The sequence below is a fragment of the Ranitomeya variabilis genome, chromosome 4 (assembly GCF_051348905.1).
Source record: "Ranitomeya variabilis isolate aRanVar5 chromosome 4, aRanVar5.hap1, whole genome shotgun sequence".
NCBI classification, from domain to species: Eukaryota; Metazoa; Chordata; class Amphibia; order Anura; family Dendrobatidae; genus Ranitomeya; species Ranitomeya variabilis.
In genome coordinates this window covers 700,874,563-700,895,291 of record NC_135235.1, presented here as the reverse complement: position 1 = coordinate 700,895,291, position 20,729 = coordinate 700,874,563, and the positions used below count along the sequence as shown (strand labels likewise).

Genomic DNA, 20,729 nt, shown 5'->3' with positions numbered 1-20,729 from the left:
AAAAACATCTTAATGAAACTTGGAAGATAACCTTGTTGGACTAATATGAACTTATTCCAATAAAAAAAACGGAGCTTAAAACCGTTATTCCGTTTCCAACCATGATAACACAGTAGGCATAGGTATGGAAGAATATGGCGGCGCATAAAGACCGAATCCCTAAAAAGATCTTAATGAAACTTGGAAGATAACCTTGTTGGACTAATATAAACTTATTCCAATAAAAAAAACGGAGCTTAAAACCGTTATTCCGTTTCCAACCATGATAACACAGTAGGCATAGGTATGGAAGAATATGGCGGCGCATAAAGACCGAATCCCTAAAAAGATCTTAATGAAACTTGGAAGATAACCTTGTTGGACTAATATGAACATATTCCAATAAAAAAAACGGAGCGTAAAACCGTTATTCCGTTTCCAACCATGATAACACAGTAGGCATAGGTATGGCAGAATATGGCGCATAAAAACTGAATCCCTAAAAACATCTTAATGAAACTTGGAAGATAACCTTGTTGGACTAATATGAACTTATTCCAATAAAAAAATGGAGCTTAAAACCGTTATTCCGTTTCCAACCATGATAACACAGTAGGCATAGGTATGGCAGAATATGGCGCATAAAGACTGAATCCCTAAAAACATCTTAATGAAACTTGGAAGATAACCTTGTTGGACTAATATGAACTTATTCCAATAAAAAAATGGAGCTTAAAACCGTTATTCCGTTTCCAACCATGATAACACAGTAGGCATAGGTATGGCAGAATATGGCGCATAAAGACTGAATCCCTAAAAACATCTTAATGAAACTTGGAAGATAACCTTGTTGGACTAATATGAACTTATTCAAATAAAAAAAACGGAGCTTAAAACCGTTATTTCGTTTCCAACCATGATATCACACTAGGCATAGGTATGGCAGAATATGGCGTATAAAGACTGAATCCCTAAAAAGATCTTAACGAAACTTGGAAGATAACCTTGTTGGACTAATATGAACTTATTCAAATAAAAAAAACGGAGCTTAAAACCGTTATTCCGTTTCCAACCATGATAACACACTAGGCATAGGTATGGAAGACTATGGCGGCGCATAAAGAATGAATCCCTAAAAAGATCTTAATGAAACTTGGAAGATAACCTTGTTGGACTAATATGAACTTATTCCAATAAAAAAAACGGAGCTTAAAACCGTTATTCCGTTTCCAACCATGATAACACAGTAGGCATAGGTATGGCAGAATATGGCGCATAAAGACTGAATCCCTAAAAAGATCTTAACGAAACTTGGAAGATAACCTTGTTGGACTAATATGAACTTATTCAAATAAAAAAAACGGAGCTTAAAACCGTTATTCCGTTTCCAACCATGATAACACACTAGGCATAGGTATGGAAGACTATGGCGGCGCATAAAGACTGAATCCCTAAAAAGATCTTAATGAAACTTGGAAGATAACCTTGTTGGACTAATATGAACTTATTCCAATAAAAAAAACGGAGCTTAAAACCGTTATTCCGTTTCCAACCATGATATCACACTAGGCATAGGTATGGAAGAATATGGCGCATAAAGACTGAATCCCTAAAAAGATCTTAATGAAACTTGGAAGATAACCTTGTTGGACTAATATGAACATATTCCAATAAAAAAAACGGAGCGTAAAACCGTTATTTCGTTTCCAACCATGATAACACAGTAGGCATAGGTATGGCAGAATATGGCGCATAAAAACTGAATCCCTAAAAACATCTTAATGAAACTTGGAAGATAACCTTGTTGGACTAATATGAACTTATTCCAATAAAAAAATGGAGCTTAAAACCGTTATTCCGTTTCCAACCATGATAACACAGTAGGCATAGGTATGGCAGAATATGGCGCATAAAGACTGAATCCCTAAAAACATCTTAACGAAACTTGGAAGATAACCTTGTTGGACTAATATGAACTTATTCAAATAAAAAAAACGGAGCTTAAAACCGTTATTCCGCTTCCATCCATAACACACTAGGCATAGGTATGGCAGAATATGGCGCATAAAGACTGAATCCCTAAAAAGATCTTAATGAAACTTGGAAGATAACCTTGTTGGACTAATATGAACATATTCCAATAAAAAAAACGGAGCTTAAAACCGTTATTTCGTTTCCAACCATGATATCACACTAGGCATAGGTATGGCAGAATATGGCGTATAAAGACTGAATCCCTAAAAAGATCTTAACGAAACTTGGAAGATAACCTTGTTGGACTAATATGAACTTATTCAAATAAAAAAAACGGAGCTTAAAACCGTTATTCCGTTTCCAACCATGATAACACACTAGGCATAGGTATGGAAGAGTATGGCGGCGCATAAAGACTGAATCCCTAAAAAGATCCTAATGAAACTTGGAAGATAACCTTGTTGGACTAATAATGAACTTATTACAATAAAGAAAACGGAGCTTAAAACCGTTATTCCGTTTCCAACCATGATAACACAGTAGGCATAGGTATGGAAGAATATGGCGGCGCATAAAGACTGAATCCCTAAAAAAATCTTAACGAAACTTGGAAGATAACCTTGTTGGACTAATATGAACTTATTCCAATAAAAAAAACGGAGCTTAAAACCGTTATTCCGTTTCCAACCATGATATCACACTAGGCATAGGTATGGCAGAATATGGCGCATAAAGACTGAATCCCTAAAAAGATCTTAACGAAACTTGGAAGATAACCTTGTTGGACTAATATGAACTTATTCAAATAAAAAAAACGGAGCTTAAAACCGTTATTCCGTTTCCAACCATGATAACACAGTAGGCATAGGTATGGCAGAATATGGCGCATAAAGACTGAATCCCTAAAAAGATCCTAATGAAACTTGGAAGATAACCTTGTTGGACTAATATGAACTTATTCCAATAAAAAAAACGGAGCTTAAAACCGTTATTCCGTTTCCAACCATGATATCACACTAGGCATAGGTATGGAAGAATATGGCGCATAAAGACTGAATCCCTAAAAAGATCTTAACGAAACTTGGAAGATAACCTTGTTGGACTAATATGAACTTATTCCAATAAAAAAAACGGAGCTTAAAACCGTTATTCCGTTTCCAACCATGATATCACACTAGGCATAGGTATGGAAGAATATGGCGCATAAAGACTGAATCCCTAAAAAGATCTTAATGAAACTTGGAAGATAACCTTGTTGGACTAATATGAACATATTCCAATAAAAAAAACGGAGCGTAAAACCGTTATTTCGTTTCCAACCATGATAACACACTAGGCATAGGTATGGAAGAATATGGCGCATAAAGACTGAATCCCTAAAAAGATCTTAATGAAACTTGGAAGATAACCTTGTTGGACTAATATGAACATATTCCAATAAAAAAAACGGAGCGTAAAACCGTTATTCCGTTTCCAACCATGATAACACACTAGGCATAGGTATGGCAGAATATGGCGCATAAAAACTGAATCCCTAAAAACATCTTAATGAAACTTGGAAGATAACCTTGTTGGACTAATATGAACTTATTCCAATAAAAAAATGGAGCTTAAAACCGTTATTCCGTTTCCAACCATGATAACACAGTAGGCATAGGTATGGCAGAATATGGCGCATAAAGACTGAATCCCTAAAAACATCTTAATGAAACTTGGAAGATAACCTTGTTGGACTAATATGAACTTATTCAAATAAAAACAACGGAGCTTAAAACCGTTATTTCGTTTCCAACCATGATATCACACTAGGCATAGGTATGGCAGAATATGGCGTATAAAGACTGAATCCCTAAAAAGATCTTAACGAAACTTGGAAGATAACCTTGTTGGACTAATATGAACTTATTCAAATAAAAAAAACGGAGCTTAAAACCGTTATTCCGCTTCCATCCATAACACACTAGGCATAGGTATGGCAGAATATGGCGCATAAAGACTGAATCCCTAAAAAGATCTTAACGAAACTTGGAAGATAACCTTGTTGGACTAATATGAACTTATTCAAATAAAAAAAACGGAGCTTAAAACCGTTATTCCGTTTCCAACCATGATATCACACTAGGCATAGGTATGGAAGAATATGGCGCATAAAGACTGAATCCCTAAAAAGATCTTAATGAAACTTGGAAGATAACCTTGTTGGACTAATATGAACTTATTCCAATAAAAAAAACGGAGCTTAAAACCGTTATTCCGTTTCCAACCATGATAACACACTAGGCATAGGTATGGAAGACTATGGCGGCGCATAAAGACTGAATCCCTAAAAACATCTTAATGAAACTTGGAAGATAACCTTGTTGGACTAATATGAACTTATTCCAATAAAAAAACGGAGCTTAAAACCGTTATTCCGTTTCCAACCATGATATCACACTAGGCATAGGTATGGAAGAATATGGCGCATAAAGACTGAATCCCTAAAAAGATCTTAATGAAACTTGGAAGATAACCTTGTTGGACTAATATGAACATATTCCAATAAAAAAAACGGAGCGTAAAACCGTTATTTCGTTTCCAACCATGATAACACAGTAGGCATAGGTATGGCAGAATATGGCGCATAAAAACTGAATCCCTAAAAACATCTTAATGAAACTTGGAAGATAACCTTGTTGGACTAATATGAACTTATTCCAATAAAAAAATGGAGCTTAAAACCGTTATTCCGTTTCCAACCATGATAACACAGTAGGCATAGGTATGGCAGAGTATGGCGCATAAAGACTGAATCCCTAAAAACATCTTAATGAAACTTGGAAGATAACCTTGTTGGACTAATATGAACTTATTCAAATAAAAAAAACGGAGCTTAAAACCGTTATTTCGTTTCCAACCATGATATCGCACTAGGCATAGGTATGGCAGAATATGGCGTATAAAGACTGAATCCCTAAAAAGATCTTAACGAAACTTGGAAGATAACCTTGTTGGACTAATATGAACTTATTCAAATAAAAAAAACGGAGCTTAAAACCGTTATTCCGTTTCCAACCATGATAACACAGTAGGCATAGGTATGGAAGACTATGGCGGCGCATAAAGACTGAATCCCTAAAAAGATCTTAATGAAACTTGGAAGATAACCTTGTTGGACTAATATGAACTTATTCCAATAAAAAAAACGGAGCTTAAAACCGTTATTCCGTTTCCAACCATGATATCACACTAGGCATAGGTATGGCAGAATATGGCGCATAAAGACTGAATCCCTAAAAAGATCTTAACGAAACTTGGAAGATAACCTTGTTGGACTAATATGAACTTATTCAAATAAAAAAAACGAAGCTTAAAACCGTTATTCCGTTTCCAACCATGATAACACAGTAGGCATAGGTATGGAAGACTATGGCGGCGCATAAAGACTGAATCCCTAAAAAGATCTTAATGAAACTTGGAAGATAACCTTGTTGGACTAATATGAACTTATTCCAATAAAAAAATGGAGCTTAAAACCGTTATTCCGTTTCCAACCATGATAACACAGTAGGCATAGGTATGGAAGAATATGGCGCATAAAGACTGAATCCCTAAAAAGATCTTAATGAAACTTGGAAGATAACCTTGTTGGACTAATATGAACTTATTCCAATAAAAAAATGGAGCTTAAAACCGTTATTCCGTTTCCAACCATGATAACACAGTAGGCATAGGTATGGCAGAATATGGCGCATAAAGACTGAATCCCTAAAAAGATCTTAATGAAACTTGGAAGATAACCTTGTTGGACTAATATGAACTTATTCCAATAAAAAAAACGGAGCTTAAAACCGTTATTCCGTTTCCAAAAAAGTGAACCCCTACATTCATGTATAGCAACTTTATGTCAAAATAAATACATAAGTAAATAAATTGGTTACTCTGCTTCAAATAGAGTGAAGTGGAAAGGAAAACTAAATTAAGAAAATTAAACGGTAAAAAAAATCTAAAATAGGCATAGGTATAGATTAATATGACTAAAATATCTACCATAGGTATAGGTTAATTTGGCACATAGGGTTTTAGTATGCACCCCTTTATAATATCAGTAATCTGTGTCATCAGGGTCTCCTGACCAGGTACCATCTAGACTCTTCCTTCCTGAGACCCTCCATCTTCCCATTGATGTCACATGGTCCCGTCTGGACGGCAGATAGCAGTCTGTACAAATGCAGCACAGCCCTGAGGAGTCTTTTTTATCACACTCCTTTTTACACCCCTTATGCAATATATATGATGCCGCTCACACAGTATAATGTTCCTACAGTACTGGCATCTCTCGTAAATAAGGTATTTTCACACTACCGCCATACCCCCACACACAGTATAATGTTCTCATAGTACCACCATACCCCCACACACAGTATAATGTTCTCATAGTACCGCCATACCCCCACACACAGTATAATCTTCTCATAGTACCGCCATACCCCCACACACAGTATAATCTTCTCATAGTACCGCCATACCCCCACACACAGTATAATCTTCTCATAGTACCGCCTTGCCCCCACACAGTATAATGTTCCTACAGTACCTCAATCCCACCACACACAGTATAATCTTCTCATAGTACCACCATACCCCCACACACTGTATAATGTTCTCATAGTACCGCCATACCCCCACACACAGTATAATGTTCTCACACTACCGCCATACTCCCACACACAATATCAGGGCCGGACTGGGACTAAAATTCAGCCCTGGCATTTGAAGTTACACAGGCCCACTTGTCACATGGTGACTGTATAATAACTTTGTACACTTGCAGGCATGACCGGTTTTAGGCAAAGTGGGGCCCCAAATGCTAACATATTGCACATCACACAAAAGCATTTCAGTTGTACTTACATGCGCTGATCTCAGGCCGCTAAATGAGTTTGATCGACAATACTGAAGTTGTTCAACGCTTGTTTCCTGGCCTATATAAATATAATACTGCCCCCCATAGAATATAATGTAGCCCTGAATAGAATATAATACAGCCCACCTCCCCACAGAATATAATGCAGCCCCATCAAAGAGTATGATGCAATCATCTCTCATAAAATCTAATACAGCCCCCATAGAATATAATACAGCCCACCTCCCCATAATATATAATGTAGCCCCCATAAAATATAATGCAGCCCCCCATAGTATATAACACAGCCTCCCCCATAGAATATAATATATCCCCACAATAGTATATAACACAGCCACATAGTATATAACACGGCCTCCCCCATAGAATATAAAATACCCCACATATTATATGGCAAAGCCCGCATAGTATAAAGCACAACCCCCATAGTATATAGCACAACCCGCATAGTTTATAGCACAGCCCACACAGTAGTGTACAGCACAGCCCACACAGTAGTATATAGCACAGCCCAGCCCACATAGTAGTATATAGCACTGCCCACACAGTAGTATATAGCACAGCCCTCATAGTAGTATACAGCAGAGTCCACATAGTAGTATACAGCACAGCCCACATAGTAGTATACAGCACAGCCCACATAGTAGTATATAGCACTGCCCACACAGTAGTATACAGCACAGCCCTCATAGTAGTATACAGCACAGCCCACATAGTAGTATAGAGCACAGCCCACATAGTAGTATAGAGCACAGCCCACATAGTAGTATACAGCACAGCCCACATAGTAGTATACAGCACAGCCCACATAGTAGTATATAGCACAGCCCACATAGAAGTATATAGCACAGTCCACACAGTAGTATATAGCCCAGCCCACATAGTAGTATATAGCCCAGCCCACATAGTAGTATATAGCACAGCCCACACAGTAGTATATAGCACAGCCCGCATCAAACCCCCCCAGAATGGCCCCACAGTCCAGTAAAAAAAAAAACCACACTCCTCACCTCTCCTCGTGCCCGCGTTGCTCCCTGCTCCTGTCTCGGTGGCTGCACCCGCAGTGTCAGAGGCAGAGCGGGGAATGATGGGAGAGGGAGCGACAGCAGACGCTCTCTCCTCCATCATTGCATTCAACTGTAGCGGCGTCATAGGCCGCGGCCCACTACTGGCACCGGCCCTACTGGCATTTGCCAGAACTGCCCGATGGCCAGTCCAGCCCTGCGCAGTATAATGTTCTTACAGTAACGCCATACCCCCACACACAGTATAATGTTCCTACAGTACCGCCATACCCCCACACACAGTATAATGTTCCTACAGTACCTCCATCCCACCACACACAGTATAATCTTCTCATAGTACTGCCATACCACCACACAGTATAATGTTCCTACAGTACCGCCATGCCCCCCCCCACACTTTATAATGTTCCTACAGTACCTCCATCCCACCACACACAGTATAATCTTCTCATAGTACCGCCATACCCCCACACACAGTATAATGTTCCTACAGTATCTCCATCCCACCACACACCGTATAATGTTCTCACAGTACCGCCATACTCCCACACACAGTATAAAGTTCCCACAGTGCCATCATCCCATCACACACAGTATTTTGTTTCCACAATAGTGACTTCCCACAGACACAGGACAATGTTTCCACAGGACTGGCATCCCCCTCACACACAGTATAAGGTCCCCACAGTACTGCCATCCCCCCACTTTTTAATGTTCCCACAGTACTGCCCCCTACATGCAGAATATGGTACCATCCACGTCACTGACTACCTCCGACCACCGACTGTTAATTAATAAATACTCACTTAATCTCATTCTTGGTGCAAATGCTAACAAACCCAGGATTTATGAGATATTTACCATACGATAGTTGGATAGACAGGAGTGTATCATCCAAAACGGTAGCCCACTCGGTTGCTATGATGTCTATGAATTGACAGGGCTCAGTGGGGTGTGGTATTGGTTACCCTCTCCTTCCCATCATCATAATTTCAGCGATATCCCCTAAAGGGCAAGTAGGAAGAGAGATGCTAAGTTCCAGAATTGGTGCATCTTAGAGATATGCCTTTTCCGGCTGGCTGAGCTGATATTTTTAGCCTGGGGATACAGTATCCATGGCCCCTTCCTAGGCTATTAATATCAACCTGCAGCTGTCTGCATAGCCTTTGCTGGTTATTAACCCCTTCACCCCCGGAGCTTTTTCCGTTTTTCCGTTTTCGTTTTTCGCTCCCCACCTTCCCAGAGCCATAACTTTTTTATTTTTCCGTCAATTTGGCCATGTGAGGGCTTATTTTTTGCGGGACGAGTTGTACTTTTGAACGACATCATTGGTTTTAGCATGTCGTGTACTAGAAAACGGGAAAAAAATTCCAAGTGCAGTGAAATTGCAAAAAAAGTGCAATCCCACACTTGTTTTTTGCTTGCCTATTTTGCTAGGTTCACTAAATGCTAAAACTAACCTGCCATTATGATTCTCCAGGTCACTACGAGTTCATAGACACCTAACATGACTAGGTTATTTTTCACCTAAGTGGTGAAAAAAAATTCCAAACTTTGCAAAAAGCAAAACAAAACAAAATTGCTCCATTTTCCGATACTCGTAGCGTCTCCATTTTTCGTGATCTGGGGTCAGGTGAGGGCTTATTTTTTGCGTGCCGAGCTGGCGTTTTTAATAATAGCATTTTGGTGTAGATACGTTCTTTTGATCGCCCGTTATTGCATTTTAATGCAATGTCGTGGCGACCAAAAAAACGTAAATCTGGCGTTTCGAATTTTTTTCTCATTACGCCATTTAGCGATCAGGTTAATGCTTTTTTTTTATTGATAGATCGGGCGATTCTGAACGCGGCGATACCAAATATGTGTAGGTTGGTTTTTTTTTTATTGATTTATTTTGATTGAGGCGAAAGGGGGGTGATTTAAACTTTTATATTTTTTTTATTTTTTTCACATTTTTAAAAACTTTTTTTTTTTTACTTTTGCCATGCTTCTATAGCCTCCATGGGAGGCTAGAAGCAGGCACAGCCCGATCGGCTCTGCTACATAACAGCGATCATCAGATCGCTGCTATGCAGGAGAAAATCAGGTGTGCTGTGAGCGCCGACCACAGGGGGGCGCTCACAGCCACCGGCGATCAGTATCCATAGAGGTCTCAAGGACCTCTATGGTTACAATGGAGGAGCATCGCCGACCCCCGATCATGTGACGGGGGTCGGCGATGATGTCATATCCGGCCGCACGGCCGGATGCGGTAGTTAAATGCCGCTGTCTGCGTTTGACAGCGGCATTTAACTAGTTAATAGCGGCGGGTGATCGCGATTTCACCCGCCGCTATTGCGCGCACATGTCAGCTGTAAAAAACAGCTGACATGTCGCGACTTTGATGTGCGCTCACCGCCGGAGCGCACATCAAAGCGGGGGTCCCGACATGTGACGTACTATTCCGTCACATGTCGGGAAGGGGTTAAATATAGGGGGACCCTACGTCACTTTTTTGGAGGGGTCCCACATTTTAATAGCCTAGGAAGCTCCATGGGTATTACACCCTTACTAGGCTATAAACATCTGTGTGTGAATCAGACCTGAGATCTAACGTGATAGAAGATTACAGTGCGGGGAAAAAGGGAAACCTTCATATAGACGGCCGGTGGTGATGGAGTCAGTGACGGACTCTGGACAAATATGTTTCTAGAGCCGTAGTAGAAGATGAAGATGTCGTCCTCATCATGAAGTAGTTATTTCTCCTGTCACGTGTAATGAATATCTCCTGCAGTATTGCTAATGCCGATTCCAGTGTCGGTAAATGAGACGAGAATTAGCGTTATGGAAGATGAGTCTATGAGAAACGTATTCAGCTGCCGACTCCGAGGAAGAAACTGCTTGTTTTCTGTGGCCTAAAATATATAGGTTTTATTAGTAGATGTAAAGAAGGAAACTAAATACTGTAAAATAATAAATCTCATATGTTTCCCTTATTATCTCCAGTAATTGTATTATTACACAGGATTTTTATGATGTTACATCGGCTCATCTTCTCATTCAGGTCTCTACAATATCGGATCCTCTCAGTGAAGATCTTCTATATAAGATAATATTCCTGATTTACCCATCAAAGATGGATATGGACAGAGACAAGATGGCGGAGAGGATATTACACCTCACCCTAGAGATCCTCTTCCGGCTTACTGGAGAGGTGAGAGATTCTGATGACGTCACATTACCTCATTCTTATCTATGAGAATAACAGACGGACAGAACTGGAGAGGTGAGGACTCTGGAAATGTCTGTAGTGAGATTTATTAATGTGTCTCTCCATTACCAGGATTACACAGTGGTGAAGAAGACCTCTAGTGAGCGCTGTCAGGACCCTGTGTCTGAGGGATGGGGAAGACCCCTGAGCCCAATCACGGGGCCTCCACCTCACCCCCTGATACATGAGGACATCAATGACCAGAAGATCCTAGAACTCATCTACAAGATGATTGAGCTGCTGACTGGAGAGGTGACACTGCTGGGAATGCTGGGACATTATACAGTAACGCTACGAAGGGATCGGGGGAATGACGGTATCATTGTATGTGTCAGGTTCCTATAAGGTGTCAGGATGTCACTGTCTATTTCTCCGTGGAGGAGTGGGAGTATTTAGAAGGACACAGAGATCTGTACAAGAACGTCATGATGGAGGTTCCCCAGCCCCTCACATCACCAGGTAATAGACAGGACTAAATACACGCTGCCTATAATTATCTGTATGTAAAGAATGAATTCAGTCCCTGTATGTGTTTCCTCCAGATCTATCCAGTAAGAGGACAACACCAGAGAGATGTCCCCGTCCTCTTCTTCCACAGGACTGTAAACAAGAAGATCCCAATGTTCCTCAGGATCATCAGGTAGATGGAGAGAAGGTGTCAGGAGATCTCCCCTATGATGTTTGGACAACTGTGAAGGTCTTGTGCTCAGTCTTGTTTTATCCACCAGTATTATATGTTTTATACATGTGTAATGAGAACGGTGGAGATGGCAGGATTAGAGCTGATCATAGATGTGACTTCTCCATCTGTCTGTGACTTTTACAATATTTGTTTCAGGGTGAAGATCTGACTCATATTAATACTACAGAGACATATGTGAGGGGTGATGAGCGGTGTAAAGAGGAGATTCCTACATATGACTACCCAGGTGAGTAGTAACCACTAAATGCAGAGAAGTCACAGATTCTTCTCAGTCACTGGCTGTGACTGCTTTATCGGTGGTGTAGTCTGGCTGTATTACCATGATCACCATTTTGCCTCTAGACCACAATATTCTCCTTCTATACACTGACCTGAGAGACTTCTTGATCATCACTGAGCATGACAGGAAGCCTCTCAGGTCTGGAGACCCGTATGTCATCATGACTACATCGGGTCTCCATGGCAGCGATCGAGACCATGCATGATGCCACAGAGTCTAGGATCCAAAGGCAGAGGGGCTGTCGGCCCATGCAGTGAGGGATCAGTGACCTGTCATAAGCCAATACAGATGCATATGTAGTCAGAGCACCACATAAAGCCCCGCCCACAGGCCGTCAATATCCCCTCCCACAGCCCCGACCAGAAGCACGAGAATCTCATTAACTGAAAACCACAAATACAGATTAAACAACAACCACAAGACAGATTTCTTCACCAGGTATCAGTGTAATCAGTATAACGGCACCGACCTGTCAGTGTCTGTAGGTTACTGAGCACAATCCTGCTGACAGGTTTCCTTTAAGACATCTCCGCTCTGCACTATTATACACAGTTCTCTTTAAATGTGTAATATTTCTTTTTTAAATTCATCTGACAGAAAATATTGGAGCTTACGATAGTTTAGATTGTGAAGTCACCGAGCCCCGTGCTCTAATTACTCCAGAGAGGTTTCACCACTAGTTACTCATTTATTACTGATGGAGACTGTGCAGTTTGAGCATTTCAGTAGATGTTATTGTCTGTAGTCACAGTTATTGATTACAGTAGTTTCCAAAATACTCTGATTTAACCTCTTCTCGCAGCCAGTTTTGTGTTCCTAATCAGGCCCTATTTTTACAATCTGACGTGTGTCACTTTATGTGGTGATAACTTTTGAATTATTCACAAAGGATAATAGAAAACAAATGGATCTTACAAAGTATTTTCCAACTTCTCACAATACCCTACATACGATTGTACACTACTCTCTGGGCACATGGCAGCGTTCAGAAGGGAAGGAGCGCCATTTAGCTGTCTGAATGCAGATCTAGCTGGAATAGTTTGCAGACACAATGTATTGGGAGCACTGTGCATGGTCAACTGGCAGCTCAAAAGATCTCCACCATGAACATGCTTGGCGCTATCTTCTCTGCTTTCCATATCCCAAGGATTGCTACATGCTAACAAGCCACAAAGCTTCTGGGAGAATATCCTATGGGGAGATGAGACAAAAATTGAACTTTTTGGCAATGCACATCAGCCCTATGTTCACAGATGGAAAAATCATATCAAAAAAGCATATCAAGAAAAGAACACTGTCCCTACTGTGAAACATGGAGGCTCTGTTATGTTCTGGGGCTGCTTTGCTGCATCTAGTACAGGGTGTTTAGAATCTGTGCAGGGTACAATGAAATCTCAAGACTATCAAGGGATTCTAGAGAGAAATGTGCTGCCCAGCGTCAGAAAGCTTGGTCTCTTGCGCAGGTCATGGATCTTGCAACAGAATAATGACCCAAAACACACAGCTAAAAACACCCAAGAATGGCTAAGAGGGAAACATTGGACTATTCTGAAGTGGCCTTCTATGAGCCCTTACCTAAATCCTATCGAGCATCTTTCGAAAGAGCTGAAACCTGCCGTCTAGAAAAGGCAACCTTCAGACACGAGACAACTGGAGCAGTTTGCTCTTGAGGAGTGGCCAAAATACCTGTTGAGAAGTGCAGAAGTCTCATTGACAGTTATGCCTCAAAAGGTTGTGCAGCAAAATATTAACCCTTTTGCGCCAGAGCCTGTTTTTGCCTTCGTGATAGGACCAATTTTTTCAATTCTGACCAGTGTCACTTTATGAGGTCATAACTCTAAAACACCTCAACGAATCCTGGTGATTCTGAGAATGTTTTCTTTTGACATATTGTACTTTATGATAGTAGTAAAATCTCTCTGATAGAACTTGCGTTTATTTGTTAAAAAATGGAAATTTGGTGAAACTTTTGAAAATTTTGCAATTTTCAAAATGTTTATTTTTATGCTCTTAAATCAGAGTCCTAACACACAAAATAGTTAATAAATAACATTTCCCATATGTCTACTTTACATCAGCACAATTTTGGAAATAATTTTTTTTTTTTTTGTTAGGAAAATATAAGGGTTAAAAGTTGACCAGCGATTTCTCATTTTTACAACAAAATTTACAAAACCATTTTTTTAGGAACCACATCACATTTGAAGTGAGTTTGGAGGGTCAATATGACAGAAAATACCCCAAAGTGACACCATTCTAAAAACTGCAACCCTCAAGGTGCTCAAAACCACATTCAAGAAGTTTATTAACCCTTCAGGTGCTTCACAGGAATGAGTGGAATGTGGAAGGAAAAAATAAACATTTACTTTTATTTCACAAAAATTTACATTTAGAGCTAATTATTTTTTACTTTCACAATGGTAACAGGAGAAAGTAGACTATATATTTCTTTTGCAATTTCTCCTGAGCATATCGATACCCCTTATGTGGGGGAATACTACTGTTTCGGCGCACGGCAGGGCTCGGAAGGGAAAATACTTCCCTGAATGAATTCTTCTAGTGGTGCAGTGAGCATACTGACACCACAGCTGTTCCATAGAAAATTATACCATTGGGCAGTGAAGAAAAAATAATTACATTTTTACCACTAAAATGTTTTTAACCCCAGATTTTACGTTGGAAAATAGGTAGATAGGTAAATGGTCACTACACCCATAGATGAATTGACAGAGGGGTGTAATTTCCAAAATGGGGTCACTTCAGGGGGCATTCTGCTGTTATGGCGCTTTGGAGAGCTGCTAAGTGCCAGAACAACAGGATACCCCCTGAAATGACCCCATTTTGGAAAGACACGACTCTGGTTTTTCATCTATGGATATAGTGACCATTTTCACTACATGGATGATTTCCAGAAACACGTAGAGGAAGTTTTAGATCAATAATTGCAAAAATGTCAATGTAGTGCCCAATATATTGTGCCCAGCTTGTGTCTCTGGAGACAGTCCTCCACATACCCCCGGAAATTGTTAAGTCAGCTCTATTCAGATGTGTCTGTCACTAAATAAACCAAATGCGTGAATGTCAAAACAGTTTAAAAACGTGGTTCTGTGTGGAAGATTTTAAAGCAGTCACGGAGGCATAAGGCTGGCAATGATGGGGATTGTGGGCAATAATAGCGGGTATCATGCCTCATTCCTCTCTTGGAACATACACGACATATTCTCTGGGGGTTCTTTCTTGTTTCAGTTGCTGGAATGAGTGCAATAAAATGTCCCTCAGTGAGTCTTCTGACATTTTCAGATTCTAAAGGATTGGCGGGGAAAAATTTTTCAAAAACAAGATTTTCAGTAACCTTTCCCTGATAATCAAGGAAAGTATCTGCATTTCCATCTTTTCTTGTATAACAAAATAATTATATGTGGCCACCTGAAACAAATAAATGACTAACGTTTTATACCATGTGTATGAATTATGGGGGGTGTGCAAGGTCCACACCCCCCATATATTTGTTGTAGTCAATGACAGGCACAGGTTTTGGAGTAGTGGATCCCTGTTGGTCTGCAGTGGCCCTTGTGACATCTGTGTGGATCGAGCTCAGGATAAAAATGTCGTTTTTATCCTCTTACTGAAGGGCGAGCAGCTCTCCATTGCGTAAAGCCCCTGACTGCCCCTTTTGAAATTTTAGTTGACCAATGATTGTGGAAACCCCTGACTGTATTTGCGACTGGTCCCACAAGCCCCATGTTATGTTCAACTAGACTTTTAAATGGGGGTATACTGGTGTAGTAGTTGTCAACATACAGATTGTAGCCTTTTTGTAAAAATGGAGTTATCAGCTCCCAAACGATTTTTCCAGATGTCCCCAGATAAGTAGGATATCCTGGTGGGTTTAGTTGCTATCTTTGCCCTCATAAATGCGAAAAGCTGATGTGTATCTGGCTGAACTCTTGCACATTTTATAGAGGTTTATTCCGAGCCTTGCCCTCTTAGAAGGAATAAATTGCTTGAGGTGTAGTCTTCCTTTGAATTTTACAAGGGATTCATCAATGGAAATATTTTCTGTTGGGGGGTAAAGCTTTAAGAACTTTTCTGTCAGTTCTTCGATGATGGGTCTGATTTTGAATAGTCTGTCATGTTCTGGAGCATCTTTGGGCAGGCATTGACTATTGTCGTTAAAATGACAAAATCTCATGAGCAATTCATAGCGGGTCCTAGGAAGAGCAGCATAAAACATTGGGGTGGCTTGAGCAGGGCGGTTGGACCAATAGGACCAAATGCTCATTTTTTTAACAAGCACCATGGCGAATGTAAGCCCTAAAAAATTTTTCATTTCTAGGACATTAGTTGGTGTCCATAAATTTGACCTAGCATAATAGGATCGTGGAGTCTGACTGATGAATTTGGACACATATAAATTTGTTTGTAGGACAATATTCTCTAGCAAGCTATCTGTCAGAAACAAATAAAAAAAATTAACTGGTCCAAAATTTTCCACCCCCATATTTATATCTGGAATGGCATTAAAATTAGGAATGAATGGAGTAGCCGAATCCGAAGCATCCCGTCTGGGAAATGCTACATCAAGTGGCAAAGCCCCTTGGACATTGGTGTACGCCAATTCACGAGCATTAGGGACAGCGCTAGTACTGGGTATTGTTCCCAGAGTTGGATACATTTTTCCAGAAGCGCTATTTGTCCTTCTTGTTGTACTGGTCCTTGTGTGTGGGGATGGACACAAAATCACTGCTTTCTGAGCTATCACTGTCGCTGCTACTAAAGCCCTCAAAATCCACATGGCCATCTGACACTGCACTTTCTTCGCTGTCAGAACATAAAAGTGCATAAACCTCCTCTGCATTATAATACCGGCGGGCCATTCTATTTGTTTTTTTTTTTACGGAAGTAGAAAAACTCTGACGTGACCAAATTATTGGGGAGACAATTGAGAAGCCTAATTCTTTAGCCTAACCCTAACTTTAGCCTAGCGGTAACACTAGCCATAACAGTAACCCTAACTTTAACCCCAACACTAACCCTAACCTGCCTTATCTGTTTTTTTTACTTTATAACAAGATCGCTGACTGACACAGCTGTTGCCAGCAGCACTTGTAACACTGCTTCTCCTCTAATCTCTCGCTGACAGGAGATCTGAGGAGAAACAGTGTTTTTATGAGGCAGATCGCCCGGGAAAGTTTGTTGCTACAACCAACTTTCCTAGTGTTTTGTCCCATTGACTGGTGTGACGCTGATGTCTTCAGGATCTGAACCAATCAGGTCTCGATGAGGTCGGGACTCAAAGTAAGTATTGTGCGCCGGAATCCCCTCGTTATAAGGTACGTGGGGGTCCCGATGAGCACAAAACCGCTGACCGTAGACAAATATCGGCGCTGCACAAAGGCCTGCTAGCGCTGATATTTATTTACCATTAGTAGTCACAAAGCGGTTAAGTTAAGGGTACCATCATTTCTGTCCAGGCCTATTTCATTATTTTTTTTTTTAATTCTGTGGAAGCATGGTTGAAAAGCAATGTCTGACTTTCATTTGTTCATTTTCATAGATCTTTTATTTATTATTACTTTTGTCAGATTCAAGTTATTTCTGTGACCATTGTGGGTTTTTCTGTCATTAAAAGAGGGGTACCAATAATTTAGACCACATGTGTAGGAGGAATTAATATTTTTATTCCACAGCCACTTTCTGGAAATTAGCACGAAGTGGATGTGAAAATTACACATTTGTCATTTTCTTACCCAGCACATAGTGCCCAGATTGTGTTCCAGGAGACACACACCGCAAATTAAGTGGATGCTGCTCACTATAATATTGCTAATTACAGGGATCCTAAATGTTGTTTGAGCACACTGCAAGTCTCAGAAGTGAGAGCGGATTTTGCTGGATTGATGTGACGATTCTATGGTAGAAAACAAAAAGTGGACCCACTGGACCATGACGACGATCCCACCTCAGGGGGCTGACCAGATAGACCACCCCCTATACAGGGAGAGTTAGGGGCCGGCCCGTGAGGGACTATCGCCATGGAAGCTGGGGAACCAAGGAGGAAAAGAGACACCGGACAGACGGGCACCTCAGAGAGACAGAACCGGCAGGAACGACCGAGACACAGGACCGGCGAGGATACCGCAGGGACACCAGAGACACAGTGACTGCAGAGACACAGGAGTGTAGAGTCACAGGACTCCGGAGACTCAGGGACTGGCGAGGGTACTGCAGAGAGACTGGACTGCAGAAACTCAGGGACTGGCAAGGGTACTGCAGAGAGACTGGACTGCAGAGGCACAGGAGTGTAGAGACACAGGACTGCAGAGACTCAGGAACTGGCGAGGACTGTAGAGACACAAGGACTGCAGCTAAAAAGAAACAAGAAGAGAACCAAAATCAGAGAGCAAAGGAATGCACAGACTAAACGTGCGGCCAAGAGCACTTGAATACGCAAATGATCATCAGGCACAGGGGTGAGGAAGAGGCTGGTAAATATAGCAGTGCTGCACATTACCTCCGGGTGAGAGTCCTCCAGGATGATAGAGAGGACAGGATAGGAAGTACCAGCAGAGAGATTAGAAGTGCGCATACGCCAAACTGAACTTGGCGTGCGCACGCACTCGACGCACGCACCCGACGAGCATCAGAAGCCAGGAGCGAGCGCAGGGAAGAGGACGCTGCAGCAGAGGAGCCACGCCTGGATGCCGAGGACTCGTGATTATGACAGGGCGTGGGGAGCGGCAGCGACAGCGGCATGACAATTGGTTTATAGAAGCGCTGTTGCTTTTCAACAGCCTTTGAGCCATAAGTAATGTGGGAACCTCTGTTTTTCCATTGACAGATGATGGACCTGAGTGGGGCTTGTTTTTTTTGTGAGATGAGAATTGGTATTATTTTCACCTACATAACATTGATTGGTTTTATTCGATATTTGGGAGGCAGAATGAACAAATAGTTGAACACCACGCACTACTGGTTCATTCAACAAGGTCTTCTATTAGACTGAACTGTCATTCTCTTGGTAAACAATTAAAGTTTTTTTACATAGCTTGCCATTTTTATGGACAGTTTAAATAAAAATGTTCAAAAATATAAAACTCAAGGATATTTTATTTAAAAATAATTGTTTTTTATCTTAGCAGATGACTGTACCATGAGAGCAGAGGGACAGCTGACATCTTCAATTTTTAAATCTGATGATCTTGAGATCCTACAAGATACAACTGAAGTGAATGCCATTAGTCTAGCTATACCATCATCCATTCACAGCAAAGATCTATCATCTGATCCTTTGAAACAGGTCCCATCTTCTGATTCACTACTGACTACTAAGGAAAATCAAAGTCACAAAACAGGCATTAAAAAACAAACTGCTCCTAAAGCAAATAACTCATTTTCATGTTCAGAATGTGGGAAATGTTTTGACAAGAAATCAAATTTTGTTACTCACCATAGAACTCACACAGGGGAGAAACCTTTTTCCTGTTCAGAATGTGGGAAATGTTTTGCACATAAATCACATTTTGTTATCCACCAGAGAACTCACACAGGGGTGAAGCCTTTTTCATGTTCAGAATGTGGGAAATGTTTTGCATGTAAATCACATTTTGTTAACCACCAGAGAACTCACACAGGGGAAAAGCCTTTTTCCTGTTCAGAATGTGGGAAATGTTTTGCACGTAAATCACATTTTGTTATCCACCAGAGAACTCACACAGGAGTGAAGCCTTTTTCATGTTCAGATTGTGGAAAATGCTTTGCACATAAATCACATTTTGTTATCCACCAGAGAACTCACACAGGAGTGAAGCCTTTTTCCTGTTCAGAATGTGGGAAATGTTTTGCACGTAAATCACATTTTGTTATCCACCAGAGAACTCACACAGGAGTGAAGCCTTTTTCATGTTCAGAATGTGGGAAATGTTTTACTCAGAATTCACATCTTGTTACACATGAGAGAACTCACGCAGGAGAGAAGCCATATTCATGTTTAGAATGTGGGAAATGTTTTAAATGGAAAATAAATCTTGATAGCCATCAAAGAACCCACACAGGGGAGAAGCCTTTTTCCTGTTCAGAATGTGGGAAATGTTTTAGCCAGAAATGGTATGTTGTTTGTCACCAGAGAACTCACACAGGGGAGAAGCCTTTTTCCTGTTCAGAATGTGGGAAATGTTTTAACCAGAAATCATATTTGGTTAGTCACCAGAGAACTCACACAGGGCATAAGCATTTTTCATTTTCTTAACTTGGGAAATATTTTACTTGGAAATCAACTGTTAATAAAAATCAGAGACGTCACATAGGGGAGAAGCCTTTTTTATGTTCATAATGTTGGAATAGTTTTAACCAAAATTGAATCTTCTGAAATGGGTTGTCTCTTGTCATTCCTCATGTTGCTGATAAAACTAAATTTAATTAATTCTAAGAGTAAAACTATACCCATAATTCACCCCCTGTATTTTAGTCAGTAGGTGACTAATAAAAAAAACGTACCCCAAATTTCAGTATATAGGGTGAGGTGACGTATACACACTCTCCAAGCCTCTAATTTCTACGGGTTTCATTGTCCTCACCAAAGGTGACTCATCAGGAGACTATTTAAAGGGAAC

At 40.6% G+C, this 20,729-nt stretch overlaps 2 protein-coding genes across 5 annotated transcripts in view; one reads left to right on the top strand and one right to left on the bottom strand.

Moving 5' to 3' along the window:
* Positions 1–20,418, top strand: part of LOC143766448 (uncharacterized) — a 31,921-nt gene extending 11,503 nt beyond the window's left edge. The window contains exons 2-7 of one of the 4 annotated variants that reach the window (XM_077254146.1): positions 10,928–11,077; positions 11,207–11,386; positions 11,470–11,593; positions 11,677–11,831; positions 11,973–12,063; positions 19,257–20,418. In XM_077254146.1, the coding sequence (XP_077110261.1) occupies positions 10,928–11,077; positions 11,207–11,386; positions 11,470–11,593; positions 11,677–11,831; positions 11,973–12,063; positions 19,257–20,365 (1,809 nt within the window). In that variant the 3' untranslated portion in view covers positions 20,366–20,418. The remainder of the gene's footprint in view (positions 1–10,927; positions 11,078–11,206; positions 11,387–11,469; positions 11,594–11,676; positions 11,832–11,972; positions 12,064–19,256) is intronic. The other 3 variants (XM_077254150.1, XM_077254148.1, XM_077254147.1) reach the window with 3 other exon arrangements.
* Positions 1–20,729, bottom strand: part of LOC143766444 (uncharacterized) — a 427,135-nt gene that overhangs the window by 277,200 nt on the left and 129,206 nt on the right. The window lies entirely within an intron of this gene.